Source organism: Phocoena sinus, chromosome 1 (genome assembly GCF_008692025.1).
Source record: "Phocoena sinus isolate mPhoSin1 chromosome 1, mPhoSin1.pri, whole genome shotgun sequence".
NCBI lineage: Eukaryota > Metazoa > Chordata > Mammalia > Artiodactyla > Phocoenidae > Phocoena > Phocoena sinus.
Window position 1 is genome coordinate 113836191 of NC_045763.1, and position 16944 is coordinate 113853134.

At 50.3% G+C, this 16944-nt stretch overlaps 2 protein-coding genes across 2 annotated transcripts; both read right to left on the reverse strand.

The window, feature by feature from the left end:
* Positions 1-82: 82 nt before the first annotated feature.
* Positions 83-4731, reverse strand: SCAMP3 (secretory carrier membrane protein 3). Its single transcript, XM_032633427.1, has 9 exons — positions 4258-4731; positions 3846-3923; positions 3068-3190; positions 2861-2981; positions 2286-2414; positions 1681-1840; positions 1470-1571; positions 827-944; positions 83-548 (listed from the first exon to the last, which is right to left on the reverse strand). Exons 1-9 carry the CDS (start codon positions 4321-4323, stop codon positions 402-404), a joined length of 1044 nt encoding a protein of 347 aa, XP_032489318.1. The 5' UTR covers positions 4324-4731; the 3' UTR covers positions 83-401.
* A 263-nt stretch (positions 4732-4994) lies between these two features.
* Positions 4995-14247, reverse strand: CLK2 (CDC like kinase 2). Its single transcript, XM_032633418.1, is given in 16 exon segments — positions 4995-5524; positions 6060-6150; positions 6336-6415; positions 6572-6654; positions 6761-6854; positions 6856-6891; positions 7534-7628; positions 8853-8936; positions 8939-9018; positions 9830-9946; positions 10122-10188; positions 10542-10629; positions 11319-11333; positions 11335-11548; positions 12298-12467; positions 14068-14247. Coding segments are annotated over 15 exon segments (1500 nt in total). The 5' UTR covers positions 14068-14247; the 3' UTR covers positions 4995-5338.
* Positions 14248-16944: the final 2697 nt, after the last annotated feature.

Below are 16944 nucleotides of genomic sequence, written 5' to 3' on the forward strand. Positions count from 1 at the left end.
CCACATTCTGCTTCCATTCTAGTCTCCTCCACTTTCTCTTCCATGAGGCCTAGTTCCCGTTAAAATTCCAGAAACGGCGTGATTTGTGTTCCAGTTCCACTTTCTTTTTATTTAAATAACCGAAGCAACAGCCTTGGCACAGCAGAAGGAATCTGGGTTGGGGTGTGTAGAGGTGGCAGCAGTGTGGCCTGATTGGGGGAAGGGGAGTGGGAGGGAAGCAGTGACTGGGTCACACTGGGCTCCCCACACCCTTAAGTCAGGTTCAGCAGTCATGGCTGTGGGACTGGGGGCACTATAGTGAAGACATCAAGTAGTGACGTCTCATCAAGTCCCAGAGACCTCAGGGATGGGGGCTAAGTCACCTCCCCTAAGTGGCAGGGCCAGGGCATCCCAGTTAGGGGTCACGGTGCCCGGAAGGCATTTTCGGCAGCCCCAGCGGCTGCATTGGCAGCTGCGGTTCGCACCGCAGGGTTGGAGAAGACACCAGCTGCAAATTCTTGCTGGGCTTTCTGAAAGCTGGCACCTGTGCGGCGGTACAAGGAGTGGATCTGCAAGTAGAGGCACAGACTTTACAGCACGTTCTGGCCGCTGTTACCCCACTCCAATCTAACGCCATCACCACCACTCACCAGCCTGCAGCTCCAGCTTTTCCCTCGTGGCTCCCTACCAACCCACACCCACACATACCCCACAACACCCGCCTCCCAGGTCCATTAGCTGAGAACCCATCCGTCAGCCTGGCCCTCCTCAGTTGCTCCTGAATGTTCCACCCATGCCCCCAGGGACACACCATCTCACTCTCCCAGCCGCATCTGCAGCCCCTCACCCGCTTTAGCATCACAATTCCCAGCACAGCGATGCCAGTGAAGAACAGGGCGACCAGCAGCATGAGCACAGCCACAGCTGTGTTGGCCTTCAGCACCACCAGAGCGGAGATCCAGCCACTGTAAGGAGGGGAAGGTATGTGGAAGTGAAGAGGGGCTGCTCACAGCTGGGTCTCTGTCCCCCCAGCTTCTCTGCTGGTTATGTCTTCCCACCAGGGGCCGGTTTCCTGTCAGTCTGGCAGCTTGCCACGCACTGCAATCCCAAACTACACCTACTCTCTTCACAGTTTAATCCCAGCTTCTGAACGATCAGCTCCCAGCTCTCCAAGATCTTCCAGACATCCTCACTCCAAACAGACCTTTCTGTTGAGGATTCTTCCTCTTCTCCAATCATGGTTACACATGTCTCCTCCAGGAAGCCTCTTCAGATTGACCACAGCCATCTTTCCCTTAATCTATGTCTGTTGAGAGTTGTGTCTGGGCTCTCTATCATGGAGGACATCTTGTCTCTCTGGTTAAATTAGCACCTCCCAAGGATAAAAACCACATTTCCTTTTTCTGAACAACTCCTATGCCAGTACCCAAGGCTGACTTGGTCTACAGGAGTGGGAGGAAGGGGTGAAGGTAGATGGCAGCCTCACAGACCTGAACCCCCAACCTGGGATGCCAATGGCCTGGAGGACAAACAGAACATCCTGGACGAAGAAAATGAAGAAGAAAACGAAGAAATTGAATGAACTGTCACTCCTGCAAAGAGAAAGAAAGGGAAGTGTAGGCAAAGAATTAGGGTTGGAGAAGCAGAATGGGACCCATCCAAGTCCCCTCCCTTTCCACCATCCCCACTCCCCCTTCTTACCGGAAAGCCTTATACATGGGGCGGTACCAACAGACGAAGGAGCAGGGGGTGAAAAGGAGGATCCAGAGGATAGAGAGCCCAAAGCCTGAGCCATTGCTGGTCTCCACACAGAAGCTGGCCAGGCAGGCAAGAAAATTCAGGAGAAGAGCCAGAGTGCTGCCTAAGGGTTAGAGGACCAGAATGATGGGTCAGTGAAAGCTCCTTTCCCTAGAAGCCCACCCCACAGCCCTCACCAAATGTGGCCGACTAAGGAGAGGAAGGCGGCTTCTGCCTTCACAGCATCCTCAGCAGGGGAGACAGAACTAGCAAATCTCAATCATGTGTGATCCCCTTGGCAAAGACATTTAAAGGATTCAGAATACATTTATGCATAAGGACAGGGGGAAGGGGGAGAGGGCAAGAACATACATTTGCTAGAAGGCTGGAGAATAAGTTCTAAATACTATAAAAGGGGTAATCCAGGAAGATTCCTGGAGAAATGAGCCTTAAACTCAAATGCTGAGGATAGGTGAAGTGTCTAGTTCTGGGTGAGTGGGCTCCAGGAAAAGAAAGATGTACAAGTTACTACCTGTACTTTTCCTTCAAAAAGGCTTCTCACTACTCACACATCCAGAGGTAGTACATGGTAGATACTGTCTTCTGAAATTCTTGGGGGATCTCCATGGAGATATCCTGGAAAAAGCAGGGCTGAACTGGGCAAAAAGAAGGTAGAGGGGGCCAATTGTTCTGTCGAGCTGTAAGGCACAAAAAGAGCAGGAGGATCTCACAAGTGAGACAGAGACCAACAAATCACTCCCCCTTCCTTTCACCTCCGGGTCCTCTCTTCTGTTTCCAATTTGAGGGTTCAAAGAAACAAGGGCAAGTAGCAAAAGTTATATTAATACTGAGTGTTTATTATGACTTACAACTTCTAAGCACTGTGCCCAGCATTTTGTATAGATGACTTTGTCTAACCCTCATAACAATCCTGTCAAACAGGTACAAACATTATTCTCATTTTACAAGTGAGGAAACTGAGGCACTCAAGATTAAATAACTTGCCTAAGAGCTCACCCTTAATAAGACATAGCACCCAAATTCAAACTCAGCAGTATGGCTCCAGTGCCCATGCTCTGAGGTCCTTTTTTGAGACTTCGAACCTGTCAGATGCCCTCCCCAACCCTATCAAGGATCCACTTACTAGCTGTGCCCCCGAGGGCAGCATGCTGGAGTTCTCGCTCCCTCCGGTCCAACTCCTCTGCCTTCCGGTTGAGCTCCTCCTGCTTCTTTAGCAGCTCAGCTGTGGCTGCTGCAGCTGAAGCCTGACCAGTATGAGCAGAGGGCAATGTGAGTCCTGAACCCCAGGGCTGGCCCCTTTCCTCAACCCCTACCCATACACCCCCTTTACCTGGGTGCTGTAGGAGCCATAGTTCTTGGGTTCTGTGGGGCTGAGCTTTCTTGAAGACTGCAAAGGGGGAGCTGAGGGTGGAGCTATCGGAACAGGGGCAGGAGGCTCATAGCTTGGTGGTGGCTGTTGAGTTTGGAAAAAACCTTAGGGATCATCTAGTCCTTCATAACACAGGAATCTAGAGTCTACTTGAATACCTTTAGACCTAGAACTCATTACCTAAGGTGGCAGCCCCTCCCCCAGTTGTTAGAAAGCTAGTTCTTGTGTTTGTATCAGAGAACTCTTTTACAACCTGCAGCAGCCCTCATAACCCCTCACATCGAGTTCCTTACCCAGGACTCAAAGCACTAATCTACTGTATCAACCTCCTTAAACTTTTAAAAACTCTTACCTTTTTCTATTGCAGTAAGACAAACAGGTCTAGTCTTCTTCAACCTTTGTTTTCTAACTGTATACCTAAACATAGTGTGTTTTCTCCACAACTCCGACCGACCCCATCCCTTTTTTTCTTCAAAAAAGGCTCCCCAGACAGGGTCTTCATCAGGCCCTGCCAGACTCTAGGTCCTCCCAAGACTGACATTTAGAGCTCAAACCGATGGATCCTTGGCCTTAGTGTCTTTAGAAGGATTAGGCATCCCATGGCAGACTGGCCTCTCTCAGGGAGCTAAGATCACGGTGTTTCTTCCTTTGCGTGCAAAAACGTCCCCTATACCCCAACAAAGTGGGCCTGTTAGCATACCCTACCCTTCCTCACCCACCCGTGCTCCCAGAATCTCACCTCCCGGGTTTCAAAAGGGTTGTAGACGTCAAGCGTGGCATGGTGCGTGCTGGGTCGGTGCTGGATCACAGCTGGGTCCTGTGGGCAAAGATCTGGGGCTCAGCTGGCACCTGGTACCTCTGGGGTAACTCACAGGGGCCTCTTCTCAATTGCTGTGGCTCCAAGGACTGCAGCTTGGGGGCCACGCTGTTGTCCCCATATTTGCCCCCAATGCTTCACGCCACACTGCTAGTACCAGCTCCTTAAGGGGCAGGGCCCGCCCCCCCAGGATGCTCACTGGTTTGGAGTAGTCGTCACTCCCACGTGGCGGCCCTTCCTCGGATCAAATGTCACGAACGGGAATACAAGTTAGCCCGACCCTCTAGACTCGAGAAATCACCCCAGCTGCCCCAAAGAGGCCGGCGCAAGTCACCTGAAAGGGGTTGTCAAGCTCGCCGGGCTCGGCGAAGGGGTTTCCACCGTCTCTGCTTTGAGCCATGTTTGCAACTTCGGCTTGGGCCGCCCCCTGCCCTCCACGCCCCTGCCGCGGCAGTGGCGGCGGCAGTGGCTCTCAGAGCTCCCTCCGCTCCTCTAGGTCCGCCCCGCTTCTCTGTGCACGGATTGGCTTTACACACCGGAAGGGTCACAAGGATCCCCGCAGCAGCAGGAGGGCTGCGCCTGCGTCTCGGTCAAAGGCAAAGAAGGAAGTGCCCCACGTGACACCTCTAACTCAGTCTCGGTCGCCAAGTACCGCCCCTTCCCCACGTGACTTCCCTCAATTAACGAACTACACCTCCCAGCAGGCCTCGCGTCAGAATCCCGGTCCCTCCTAGTCTTCCGAGACATACGACCGGGGTCTTCCGACCGGTGGTGGTACTCTCCCAGGAACCCAGTTGAGCAAATTTTTTTATCTGGATTTCTGGCTCTATCCTGGGGCCCAGCCTAAGAGTAATCGAACCTCCTTCCCAAACCATATCATTCCAGATAACCCTTCTCACCGTCAAGAATTGTTACCCACCCATCATTCTCCTCCCGAGACAAACTGGACAGGTAAACTGGTAACCTGACTATAGTTAACTTTAGAGGATAAGATGGGGCTCCCTTCGTTGCCAATCTTCTCATCCCTCCACCCCAGCACCCCCAAACCTCAAATTCCAGGGATGGGGGTCGGATGAAGCACGTCATTTTATTTCACAAAGACTGTACAAAATTCCTTATAAAACATGGGATAGATGCCATCTGGTTACCTCATTCTGCCCCCATCCAACTCATCTGTGAAGGGGCAAGTGAGGGTGGGAAGAGTGTGAGATGGAATAGCATTATGTACAAGGCAGGGGTTGAAGCGATAGGTCCAAGTTCTTTCATATTTACACTATTTCACATATTCACAGGTACATAGGGAGCCAGTAGGAAGAAGTGGGCTCCGGCTCTGTTCTCTTGTATAAAAAAGCACCAGTGTCCTGGACTGGACACCCACTGCTGTTAGAGTGGCAGAGGGGCCCAGGGCCTGATCGTCACCGACTGATATCCCGACTGGAGTCCCACAACTTGGCGTTAGGTGGCTCAGCCCGAAGGCGGGCGAAGAAAGGGTGTTGAAGGGCTTCGCCCAAGGTCAGCCGCTTAGCAGGTTCATACTCTAGCATGCTTTCAATCAGATCGAAGAGCTGGTGGTGTTCCTCTGCCTCTGAGGTCAGATACCGCTGGTGATGGAGGGCAGGAAAAAGGTGAGGCACGATGCCTTACAAACCCTGCGTTCTTCAAGGCCCTAGATTTCAATCCTGAAGGACCACAGCTCTGCTTGCTACCATTATGAATGACCACACCGTGACCATTTCTGATGTCACAGCTCACCCTACCTTCCCACTAGCACAATTATTCCTTCATACTCTTTGAAAGTTCTACTTGTATATCCTTGTCAACTTCATGAATCTTCTTTAGCTCGTCAATAAAATGTAACCTCTTCAAAGGTAGTTTATTCTTTTTTGCCTGACCTAAAGAATCCAGGACATTGCTTTCATCTCTGGTTGGCTCAAGAAAAACATGGCTGTCTAACCTCATTCCCTCCATAAAACCACTCCCTCTTATCTCTCTTCTATCAACAAAAGATGTCTTCTTTCAGTTTTCCTTCCCTTCTTTCCTAACCCTCGGCTTGTGAAATGCATTCCAGGGGCAAAACACCTTAAGAAGGAAGTGACCTCTGGGTGGTGGGCACAATTTATTCCCAGCCCGGCTCACCCGAAGTGGTTTGCAGTTTTCTCGAACGTAGCGCCCAGCTGATGTGTTCTCATCCCAATCCAGGCGACCCCGATAAAAATATTTCTGCTTCCTAGAGGGGAAGGGGGAAGTTGAGGAATCAGGAGGTTCCTCTTGTTGTGGGATGATTCCCTTATTCCCTCATCTCAAGAGTAGCTGAGGGGAGGGCAGGTGTCAAAGAAAAAGAAATGATGTGATAGAGACCAATTTTGTGGAGAGAAAAGGAAAAGGGTTAAGTCCCTCCCGCTCGAGGTTCACCTTGTCTTTCGGATCATCCGGGAAGGGATAGGACCCAAGATCCTTTCCATCATGGCTAGATGTTCTCTGTTATCATGGGTCTGGGAAACAAAGACAGAACTGAGCATGGGACCGAGAGGGGATGCTGAGGTCTAGCCGCCAAGAAGATAAGCAATGTGGAGTGAGCAGGCAGCTCCTCAGCAGACAAGGAAATTAGGTAGAATACCTAGTGGTCATATAAAACACCCACCACTTACTTGGAAGAGGGTGAAGCCAACATAGTATTCGAAGATGATGCAGCCTATACTCCACACATCACAAGGCTGAGACCAGCCCAACTCTGGGTAGGAATGGGAAGGAAAAGGTACTATGAGGCTCAGGGGGGCCCTATCCTCACCACCACACCCCCTCACATTACTTGGACAACCTTGTCCTTCCCCCCTTACCGAGAATGACCTCCGGTGCTCGGTAATGGCGGGTGGAGACAATGGTACTATGGTGTTCATGGTCAAAGGTGGCACTGCCAAAGTCTACCACCCGACACAGCTGTGCTCTTCACACTGCGCTCATCTCGCTTCTAGGAGCAAAGCAGGAAGAACATGAACCTCTGCCACCGAGACTGAGAATGAACAGACCGAGCTTCCACCACTATTCTCTAAAGTACTTCTGAGCCTTAAAAAAACAACTTTGACCTCCTGCCTGCTCTCACACATGCCTTCTGCTTTACAGCCGCCCCCACAGCCAGCAGACTACTTTAGGAGTGGGGGAGGAAGAAGATTTAGAAATAACTGGAATAGCATGCAAGTCTCTATGCATCTGAAGAGTATACCCAGGTGACTAGTGTACAGTATTTCTCAAAATATATAGCAGGTAGCAAAGTGAGGAATAGCTTCCTTAGCTGAGATCTCCATGATCTCCAGTTAGTCAGTGGAGATGAGCTTTCCTTACAGAAAGAAAAGGAAGCCCAAACCAAGAACCTTGAAAGCATTTTCACTCTACTGGGAAGTTAACTGAGGTTCTTTTTCCAAATTCTCTTCCAATTTAAGTCTTGTATCTCTCCCCTTCCATCTATTCTGGTACTGCAGTTTTACTCAGTCAGAGCCAGAGCAGAAAATGTGGGAGAAAGAAGTAAAAGGGAGGACAGAAAGGGCTAAGAGAAAGGCAAAGTGGCATGGCCACCTGTGCCCACTCGCCAAGGGGTGGACCCTGTCCATCTTACCTTCTCTAGGTTGTAGGTGAGTTCGTAGTCTGAATTCACAAACAAAATATTTTCAGGCTTGAGGTCCGTATGTGTCAGCTTGTTATCATGGAGGACTGCAGAGGAGAAGGCCAGGTCAGGGTTGGTCCAGGTGGCCAGAGCTAACTGGTACCAGCTGACCCCAGGCTTGGTCACCTATCTCAAAGCTGGTGAGAAGGCAGGTCCAGAAGCACTAAGCTGCTTTCTGCTCTACATCCAAATGAAATGCCTAGTCTAAGAAGCCCTGTACTTATTTAATTTTTGAATTTTATTTATTTCTTATACAGCAGGTTCTTATTAGTTATCTGTTTTATACACATTAGTGTATATATGTCAATCCCAATCTCCCAATTCATCCCACCACCACCACCCCTGCCACTTTCCCCCTTTGGTGTCCATACGTTTGTTCTCTACATCTGTGTCTCCATTTCTGCCTGCAAACTGGTTCATCTGTACCATTTTCTAGATTCCACATATATGCATTAATATACAATATTTGTTTTTCTCCTTCTAACTTACTTCACTCTGTATGACAGTTTCTAGGTCCATCCATGTCAGAAGCCCTACACTTATTAACATCAGATATACATGTACTTCTCAACCAATGTATAAAGATGGCTTGCTACGGGTTGGTTTTTTTTTTTTTTTTTGCCACACCAAGTGACATGCGGGATCTTAGTTCCCGAACCAGGGATCAAACCTGCACCCCCTGCAGTGGAAGAATGGAGTCTTAACTGCTGGACTGCCACGGAAGTCCCTATGGGTTGCATTTTTACACTGACTTGACATGTGTCTATCTGACTCCTGTGAATTCAACTCTGTGAAACTGTACTGTTATGAAGACTCAGGAGGAAGTATGTACTAGTCCCTACCTGGCCCCTTGGGTGCACTACTCCCTGCTCCCGCCTGGTTTGCTGGGAACAGAGAGCATTCTCAGCTCAGACAAATGTAAACCTCTAGCTCGAGGAATCTTTTTTGTCTCTTTGTGCTTGCTGCCTGACTTCAACTTTCCCAAGGAAGGGGAATAAAGGAAAAAAGAGGTAATTAGGTGCTTTGACTTCAAACACTTTCTCTTCCAGCTCCTGCTAGGTTGAATGTGGAGTAAGAGTAATCAGTGATGGTAAGGACATCAGTGAAGGAGTTAAGTCAGAAGAGAAAGAGATGTCACCATGATAGTGAATAAAAGAACTGCAGATAACTGAGTTGACTGTTTAGGGGCTTCAGCAGTGCACAACTGAGACAGAAGAGGTCCAATGGAGGGAGGGGCTGCCCCAGAGTCCACCTCGGCCCGCCCCACTCACACTTGACGGCCTGGCACAGCTGGAAGGCCATGTGGCGCACTTGGTGGATGGGGTAGGGCAGGTAGTTGTTGTCTTTGAGGAATCGAAGGTGCTAAGGCCCAGAAGCTCAAAGGAGATACACATGTGGCCATGGTAGTCAAACCAGTCAAACATCTGGACACAGAGGCTGGGAAGAGAGATGGGGGAAGGGGGATGTCTGATGAGCTCCCATCTGCCCACCACCCCTCCAACAAAGAGGGACTGCATAGCTGTTGATTCCACATACTTGTATAAAAACATGCCAGCTATTATCACCAAGAAAATTCAGTTCAGCTACGCAATGGCCTTTCTGGCAGACCCAAGGAGAGAAGTACTACCTGTGAAACTTCAAACCATTTTCCTGCAACGTTTTAAATAGTTAAAAAAGTTCTACTTGCTGAGGAGCTGCCAAGCGCCAGGCTTCAGTGTGGACTGTAAATTGTCAAACTGCCACTTCTGCATTCTGACCCCAACTCCCGCTCCTGAAATTCACTCACCATCAGCCATCATTGGGCCCATGTTTATACCTACTTATGTCTTTGCTTAATACTCTTATTCTACATTTGGATTATGGAATGTGTGTGATCAGAAAAATTACACATAAATGTCTGTGGCTTCATTAGCATAGTTCTAGGTATTAAAAGCACAACTAATTTTTTGATGAAAATGTTGATTCTCAGTCTCAGGGCCATTTCCAGGGCACATCCCTACTGAGGCCATCTTGGGTCGGAGCCAAACTTCAGAGCAATCTAACTGCCCTGAAAACAAGGGGAAAGGATTAGAGAATGTCACAGACCCTCCCTTCCTGCCCTAATGTTCTACTACTCTAAGATGATGAACCAAAGATGGATGGATGAGAAGGTCTACAACTCCCCTGCCTGTCTAGTCCAGGTCGGGAAGGTTTTCCTGTGTAGGGGTGGAGCCTCTCAGACTTCCCACATACTCCTTCACTCACTTACTTCTTGTTGTCAGGGTCCTTCTCATTAATTTTCTCCAGCACGTTGATTTCAAGTCGAGCTGCTTCCTTGTACTTTTCCACATTTTTAATGATCTTCAGGGCAACTCGAGCTCCGCCCCTATAGGGTGGCAGGAGAGGGTTTTGCTGGAATCTCAAGAACATCTCAGACTGAACAGGGCTGCCTGGGGATTAAGATATCCTACCTATGGTTCATTAGCAAAAAAGCCCCAGATAACCCTCACTATCTCTTTATGGCTACCAGGTGTGGAGTACAGAGCGGGGCTGACAGTTACCTGCGATGGTCAACACATTGTACAACTCGGCCGAAGGTCCCCTCTCCCAAGGTGCTTACAATTTCATCTGAAATGAAAAAGAGCAGGGTCGGGGAGAGGGAGGGAGAGAAGGTGGGGAATGAGCTGAGTTCGAAGAAAAAAGGGTACAGCAACCTGGGGTGAGGAGATGAAGGAAGGGGGAACAGATACAGATGGTCACAGGGGAAGAAAACCCCTGCATGATTCCCACCACCTTTAACCCAGGGGCCATGAGAGCTGGGAGTGGACAGCAGAGGTCAATTCTCAACAGCAACTCAAACCACCCAGATAAACAACACCACTGAGAAAAGGCAAAAGAGGCTGTGACTTGGGTTGGCTTGGGACGTTAGGATGGCTATGGGACCATTACAGGCTATAGGATTGTTACGATTTGGCTTGTACATCGCTCTTGTAGCCAGTCCCCGACGTGGTAGATGAGGTGGCCCTCAGCGTCGTCCTCTACACTCTTGGCTCTCCGGCTGCTGTGCTGCTGTCGGGGGGCGGGGGGGGTCGGAGCAAGCCAGGTGTCGGAGCGGGGGCCGGAGGGAGGCGGGGTGGGTGGTGGAGGGGTCACCGGTCACAGGCGCCCAGCCAGGGGGGACAGACGATGATGGGGGACAGTGGAAGGGAACACGTCAGATGCAGTAAGGCGGATCGGGGTGAGAAGAGAGAGCGGCGCATAATCCCAAGTCCCCAAACCCAAAATGGGAACGGGGAGAGGCACGGGCAGAGCAGAGAAGTGGTGTCGTTGCCAATGTCACCCACAACCCCATGCTCTACACTATGCCCTTCCAGGCGGACACAGGTCTCCCCTTGCCCCCACCCAAGCCCACCTGCTGACGGGGCCATGGAGTCCATGGGGGAGAAAGGCAGTTCACAAGCAAGGTCCCCATTAGAAAGTGGAGGCCTTGGGGGGTGGAGGAGCTGCTCCCAACACAATAAGCCCAGCATGCCAGGGAGGGCACTGGGGTTCACAAATGCTCTGTGCCCATCAATCTCCAAAGCAGATTCCAGGGCCCTCCAAGAGTCGGAGAGCTTCCAAGAGAGTAGACAGACTCAGTGCCCACCTTAGTGTTCATGCCCCAAATGCTCAGATGAGAACAAGGATACTTCTCACTTACCAGGGTCCCAGAGGGCTGAAGAAGAGTGGGGAGAGGAAGGGCCTGGGCTGACACTCACCGAAGATGAGCGGCCTGAATGTCCGGCTGCGCCGCCTCCGCCGTCTGTGCTTCCTACGGCTGCTGCGCTGGCTGCGGTAACTGCTGTCCTCCCGATGATATTCGTAGGAATGCCGGTAGTCTGTGTCATAGTAGGCTTCTCCCCGATCCCGGCTGTAGTCATTGCGCCTGTAGCTGCCACAGTATCGCCGGTCATACGCCCTCCGGTCGGATGAACGATCATCATAGCTGCTGTTGGACAACAAACACCCATTAAGTGCATCTGTTCAGGCCACATTCCTTGTCATACCATGTAACAAGGTCCTCCCTCACCGAGGACAAGGAGTATCGCTAGAAAAGTTGCTCTCACACACTCAAGTCTCTCTGTGAGGACCAAGGCCCAGGGCAGTGAAGTAACTAAGCACAGAGGAGGATGCCCACACCTGCACATCACCAAAACCTCTGAAAACACCGGCAGAACAACTCCCTCTGAGGAGCTCCTCTTCCCCTCCAGTGATGTAATGGAATAAAGAGCCATTTCTTTTCTGAGCTATTCCTGACTGATATCCAGCTTTGCTCCAAACTATCCCTAACCCATCCCTCCCACTGAACATGCTGCTAAGTTATTAAAACCATGGAGGCCTTACTTTGTCTTGTCTATTAGCTCATTAGTTACCTCTAGGCCCTAGTCCTTTGCACTTGCTTTCCCTTTGTCTGGGACACTTCTCTCGTCTTTCAGACAAGCTTAGATGTCACATTCTCTGGGACGTTTTCCTTGAACTACACATCTTGCCGACCAAACCTGCTGGATGCTTCCTCAGCCCCTTACTATATACTTCCTCTACGATAAGACTCTTAACACCACAGTGTAAATGGGTTATTCTGTTATCCGTTTTGAGCATCACCTTCCACCAGCTACTTAGCTTGAAACCAATAAATCTTTGTTGAATAAACGAATAAGTGAGTGGGCCAAGTGTGAGTTTCTCTTCCTGAAGGCTCACCTCCGGGAACGGACATGATAGCTGTCTTCTCGTCGGCGCCGCCGTGTCCGGTCACTGCTGCTTGACCAGGAGCGGCTTCTTCGTCTCTTATGCTTTCGGCTCCGATAGTGTTCGTGGTAACTCCCCCGGCTGCCTCTCTCTGAAGAGTGGTACCTTCGAGGATGAGGCATCTGGAAGGGAAGGAAAAGTAGCAATAGTGGGGCGAGCTCTGAGTTTTCAGAAGTCCCCTCCAAGGACTGGCTGCTCCAGAGATGCTAAGCTGCTTTCTGCTCTTCAATTTCTACTTTTTTTTTTTAACCATTCACAACTTCCTCAGTCTTCCTCTGTGCTTACAATTCCTCCTTAATGGAGTATATATATTCACCTACTAACTCTCACTAAAACTTTAGGAATCTTCCCCCCCACTCAGCTCATTGTTCTATTCTGATTTTCCTCAAACATGCCTTCATGAAGACATTCAGGTCTGGGCCACAGCTCATTACAGTTGAGACTGTGTAACTGAAGAAGACTGCAACAGTTCATCATTGGCTGGTATCTAGGATAGATCTGTGCCATGCTAAGTTCCTCATAACTCAACAAAATAATGCTTTACTACAGACTATTATCACAAATGTTTTACAATCATTAAAAGTGTATCTTATCTCCCCAAATAGGCCATCCATGTCCTGAAGGCAGGAATCCAGTTTCCCAGGTTTCTACATATAGTTGTATAAACCAAATATAAGCAAGTTACAGGGATCTGGGTCTGGCCCCTTGAACTATCTTAATCATTTCTCACATCACTGGCCAAATCCCCCTTGAGTGGTTTTAAATACATATGGCTCCAAGCTGCAGTCAACTTCCCATCCAGCCCCTCCCCTTTTGTGCTTACTAAGTACAGAATAACTGGTTTTTAATTAATATCAGCACCAGTTGGCTAAAAGCTGGCCACCTTCTGGTTATTGGAATTGGAATGGCATGGTGCACAAATCCTTTTTTTCCTTCAAGGAAAGAATCAGAGGGTCATCACTGTCACAATCCAGGAAGATGAGAAGAGGAGAGCAGAAAGCAATTAAATAGGCCCAGGGACAGAAGTCTTGTTAGGTGGGGTAGGATTAGGTGTGGAAAAGGCATGGCTCCAACATCTGGCTCCCATTCTGAGCTACTTCTCAAATTGAGGAGGGTGGCATTTGATTCATTCCTGGCCTAACAGGGCTTGTAGGAAACCAAGAAGATGCAAGCACAAGACTCTCCCAGGTAATCCAACCTTGCTTAGCACAGCCACACAAATGTCATCTCACCATATACATACTGCCACCAAAGTCCCTCACTGGCTGTCCTTCTCCATATTCCCCCAAGGATCTCCAGCCTGCAACCTTTCTCAACTTGTGCATCTTTTTTTTCTCTTTCTCACTCAGAAATAACTCCTAGGGTAAAACTCTTTCCATATCCTCCAAGTGACACGGTGGTGTCTTTCCCCTCTCCGGCTTTGGTCCAACTTTGATATTCTGCTCTTTCTCATCTCTGGAACCACTCCTATCCGTACTTCATCACCCCTTCTCCTACTTTGATCCCTCCCAACTTCCCCACCTGTCTTCCAGAATACATCTAGGGCAGGTCGACCTTCCGTCTCATCTTCCTACTCCTCACCTCTGCCACTTTCCAGTTCTCAGCCCTCCCCCTCTCCTAATTTCGCCCAGACCCCTTGCCCCCAATCCAATCTTCTTCCCGCCCGCCCTGCGGTCGCCATCTTTCCGCGCGGCCCCGCGGCCCGCCAGCCCGCGCGCTCACCGTTCTGGCGGCGAGGCCCGTGCGCTTGTCCCACAGGAAGTCCGTGATGGCGGCGGCACTGAGGCCGGAGTCCCGGCACCCCCGCGGCGACGAAGTGCGGCTCCACCCCCCTAACCCGAGACCCTGGGACCTCCCGCCTAGTTCCCGGCCTCCGCTCCAGTCCCGCCCGCCCCGGCTCCGTCCCCGCCCCCAGGATCCGCTTGGCGCCGCTCGCACCGCCCCCGCCCGGGGCCCGATCCCAGCTCGGTCTCCGGCTCTGGCCTCTCCGATCCGCCGCCGCCACCGCGAGCGAGCACGTACGCACGCACGCACGCCCTGCGTCGCTTCCCAGCTACCCCTGGGCTCCGCCCCCAGGACCGCGCACGCCAGCGCGTCCTCGCGTAGCTCGCGGCAGTCAGTCCGTGAGAGCGGAGGAGGTGCTAGGGCGGAAGTTCGTGGGGGCGGGGAGGGAGTTGTCGGGGATTATCAGGCCCGCGCCCCCCCCCCCCAAGCCCCTCGTGTCCTTCCGTATCCTTCCTCGATCTTTTACCTATTCCATGAGACTTCTGTGGTTTGTTTTGTTAGGTTTGGAGGTTGAAAAGAAGGGGTTGTTGTTTACGGAATGTCGCCGCTCCGCAAACCTTTTGAGACTTGGTGGTGAGGTGTGATTCTCAAGCATAGCCTGTGAAAGTTCATTTCTTAAAACAGTTCGGCAACCTAACCACAGCAAAGAATGGCTCCCACCTTTCCTCCTGAGCAAAAGCTACGCACGTTTCGGGGTGGGTGGGGGAGCGGGGTATGGCCTTGGAGGAAAGGTTTGAGAAATGGAGGGGTGGAGAATCAGGTGCCAAAGAAAGGGAAATTTTTTGAGAACTTTATGTTACGTACTTACACATGATATATGAGAAGTGTAAATTTACTGAATTAAAAGGAAAGTGAAGGACCTTGAGACAAACTGGGCAGAGTTAGAGACGCTACAAAAGGAATTGAGAAATAATAAGGGAAATGAAAAAAATAACCTGAGTATAACTATATTCAAGTAAAATATCTGAGGGAAGCCAGGATGGTGGATAATCAGATGGCCAGAAATGGTTTAGGAAGTTTCCTAAAATAGAAGAGGAAGAATAATTAAGGGGTGAAGAGGGCAGTGTAGTTCACTTGCTCTTCCATGAACACTTCCCTTATTCATTCAACAAGCATTTACTAAGTGTTCACTATGTGTCCAGCATTGTGGCAGGCGTAAGGCTTTTGTTCTTCACAGCTTCACAGTCTAACGCAGGGGTCCCCTCCCCAACCCTCGGGGCCATGGACCTGTCCTGTCAGTGGCCTGTTAGAAACCAGGCCACACGACAGGAGGTGAGCGGCAGGAGGGGAGCAAGCAAAGCTTCATCTGCCACTCCCCATCGCTCCCCGTCGCTCTACTGCCTAAACCATCCCCCCATCGCTCGCATTACCACCTGAACCATCCCCCACCCCACCCCCCATCCGTGGAAAAATTGTCTTCTAAGAAACCAGTTCCTGGTGCCATAAAGGTTGGGGACCGATGGTCTAATGGAAGAGAAAGACCTGTAAACAAATATTGGCAGCTGTGTGACAAGAGGTGTTATAAACAGCGGTGCCCTGGTCACTAAGAAAGCTGTAGACTAGACCCTAGCTTGGGAAAGTAGAGTTATAAATTTGTTTCTAATTAGGTTTCCTAGAGGAGATGACATCTGAACCAACTGTTGGAAAGTGAATTGGAGGAGAAGGATAGCAGGCAGAGAATATATTTGCAAAGGTCTGGAGACAAAGCAGAACAAAACATTTAAACAGAATTGGACTCCTGGCTTTCAAGAGAGGGACTAACACAATAAAGGTTGTTGAAACTAGGTCCAAATTTTGCAGGGCCTTGTATGTCATTCTAAGGAATTTAACTGTAATCCTATAGAAGATGGGGAAGTTTGAAGGACATTAAGCAAGTGATATAGCTACATTTGGATTTAGGAAGGTAACTCTGGCAGACTGGAAAAATAATTGGCCTGAGAGAGTTCAGAGACCCGTTTAGAGGCGTCTGAAATAATCTAGGTGAAAAAATTCTGAGGGCTTTAAATAAGGCAGTGACAATAAGAAGTGGAGATGAGGGGAAGAATTTGAGATATTTAAGAACTTTCAGGGAACTCCCTGGTGATCCAGTGGTTAGGACTCTACACTTTCACTGCCGAAGGCCCAGGTTTCAATTCAATCCCTGGTCGGGGACCTAAGATCCCGCAAGCCGCGCAGCACAGCCAAAAAAACCCCCAAAATAGCCCTTTACATCACATAGCACTGTAATTTACCTGTCTCATCTGCGGGCATAGAGGAGCACTGGCTTTATGGATAGGACTTTGTGTTCATCTTTGTATCCTCAGCGTCCACTCAGTAACTGGCAGAATTGCTTTTGGTGAGGGCTGGCAGATGAGTTCGGAAATGAAATACGAGGAGGAGCAGTATGGAGGAGGTCAGAAGAAAGGAGTATGCCTAGGAGAGTGCTCAGAGAAAAAAAGTGAAACGCAGTAAGTCCATAAGCGAGAGTGGGTAAGAAGAATCTTAAAAGCTATTCCCCATCTCTTCCACTGGTTCCCAATTCTTCGCCCTCCCGAGCCTCACGAGCTACAACCAGCATCCGGTTTACCCGCCACTCGCAGGCGGCTCCGCCTCCCTGGCACTCAGGGGATAAAAGCCCTTCAACTCTAGACCATGCCCTCTCCGTGGCACTGGCTTCGTTTCCCCTCCTTCTCTTCCTATACTTGGAGGACCGCCCCCATTGGCTAAGCCACGCCCGCCTGGGGGGCGTCCCTCGGGTTACAGGTTACATTGGTCCCGCCCCCTCCCGGGATGGCTCTCGGTCCGCCCCGCCTCCGCCCGCCCTGCCCAGCCTTC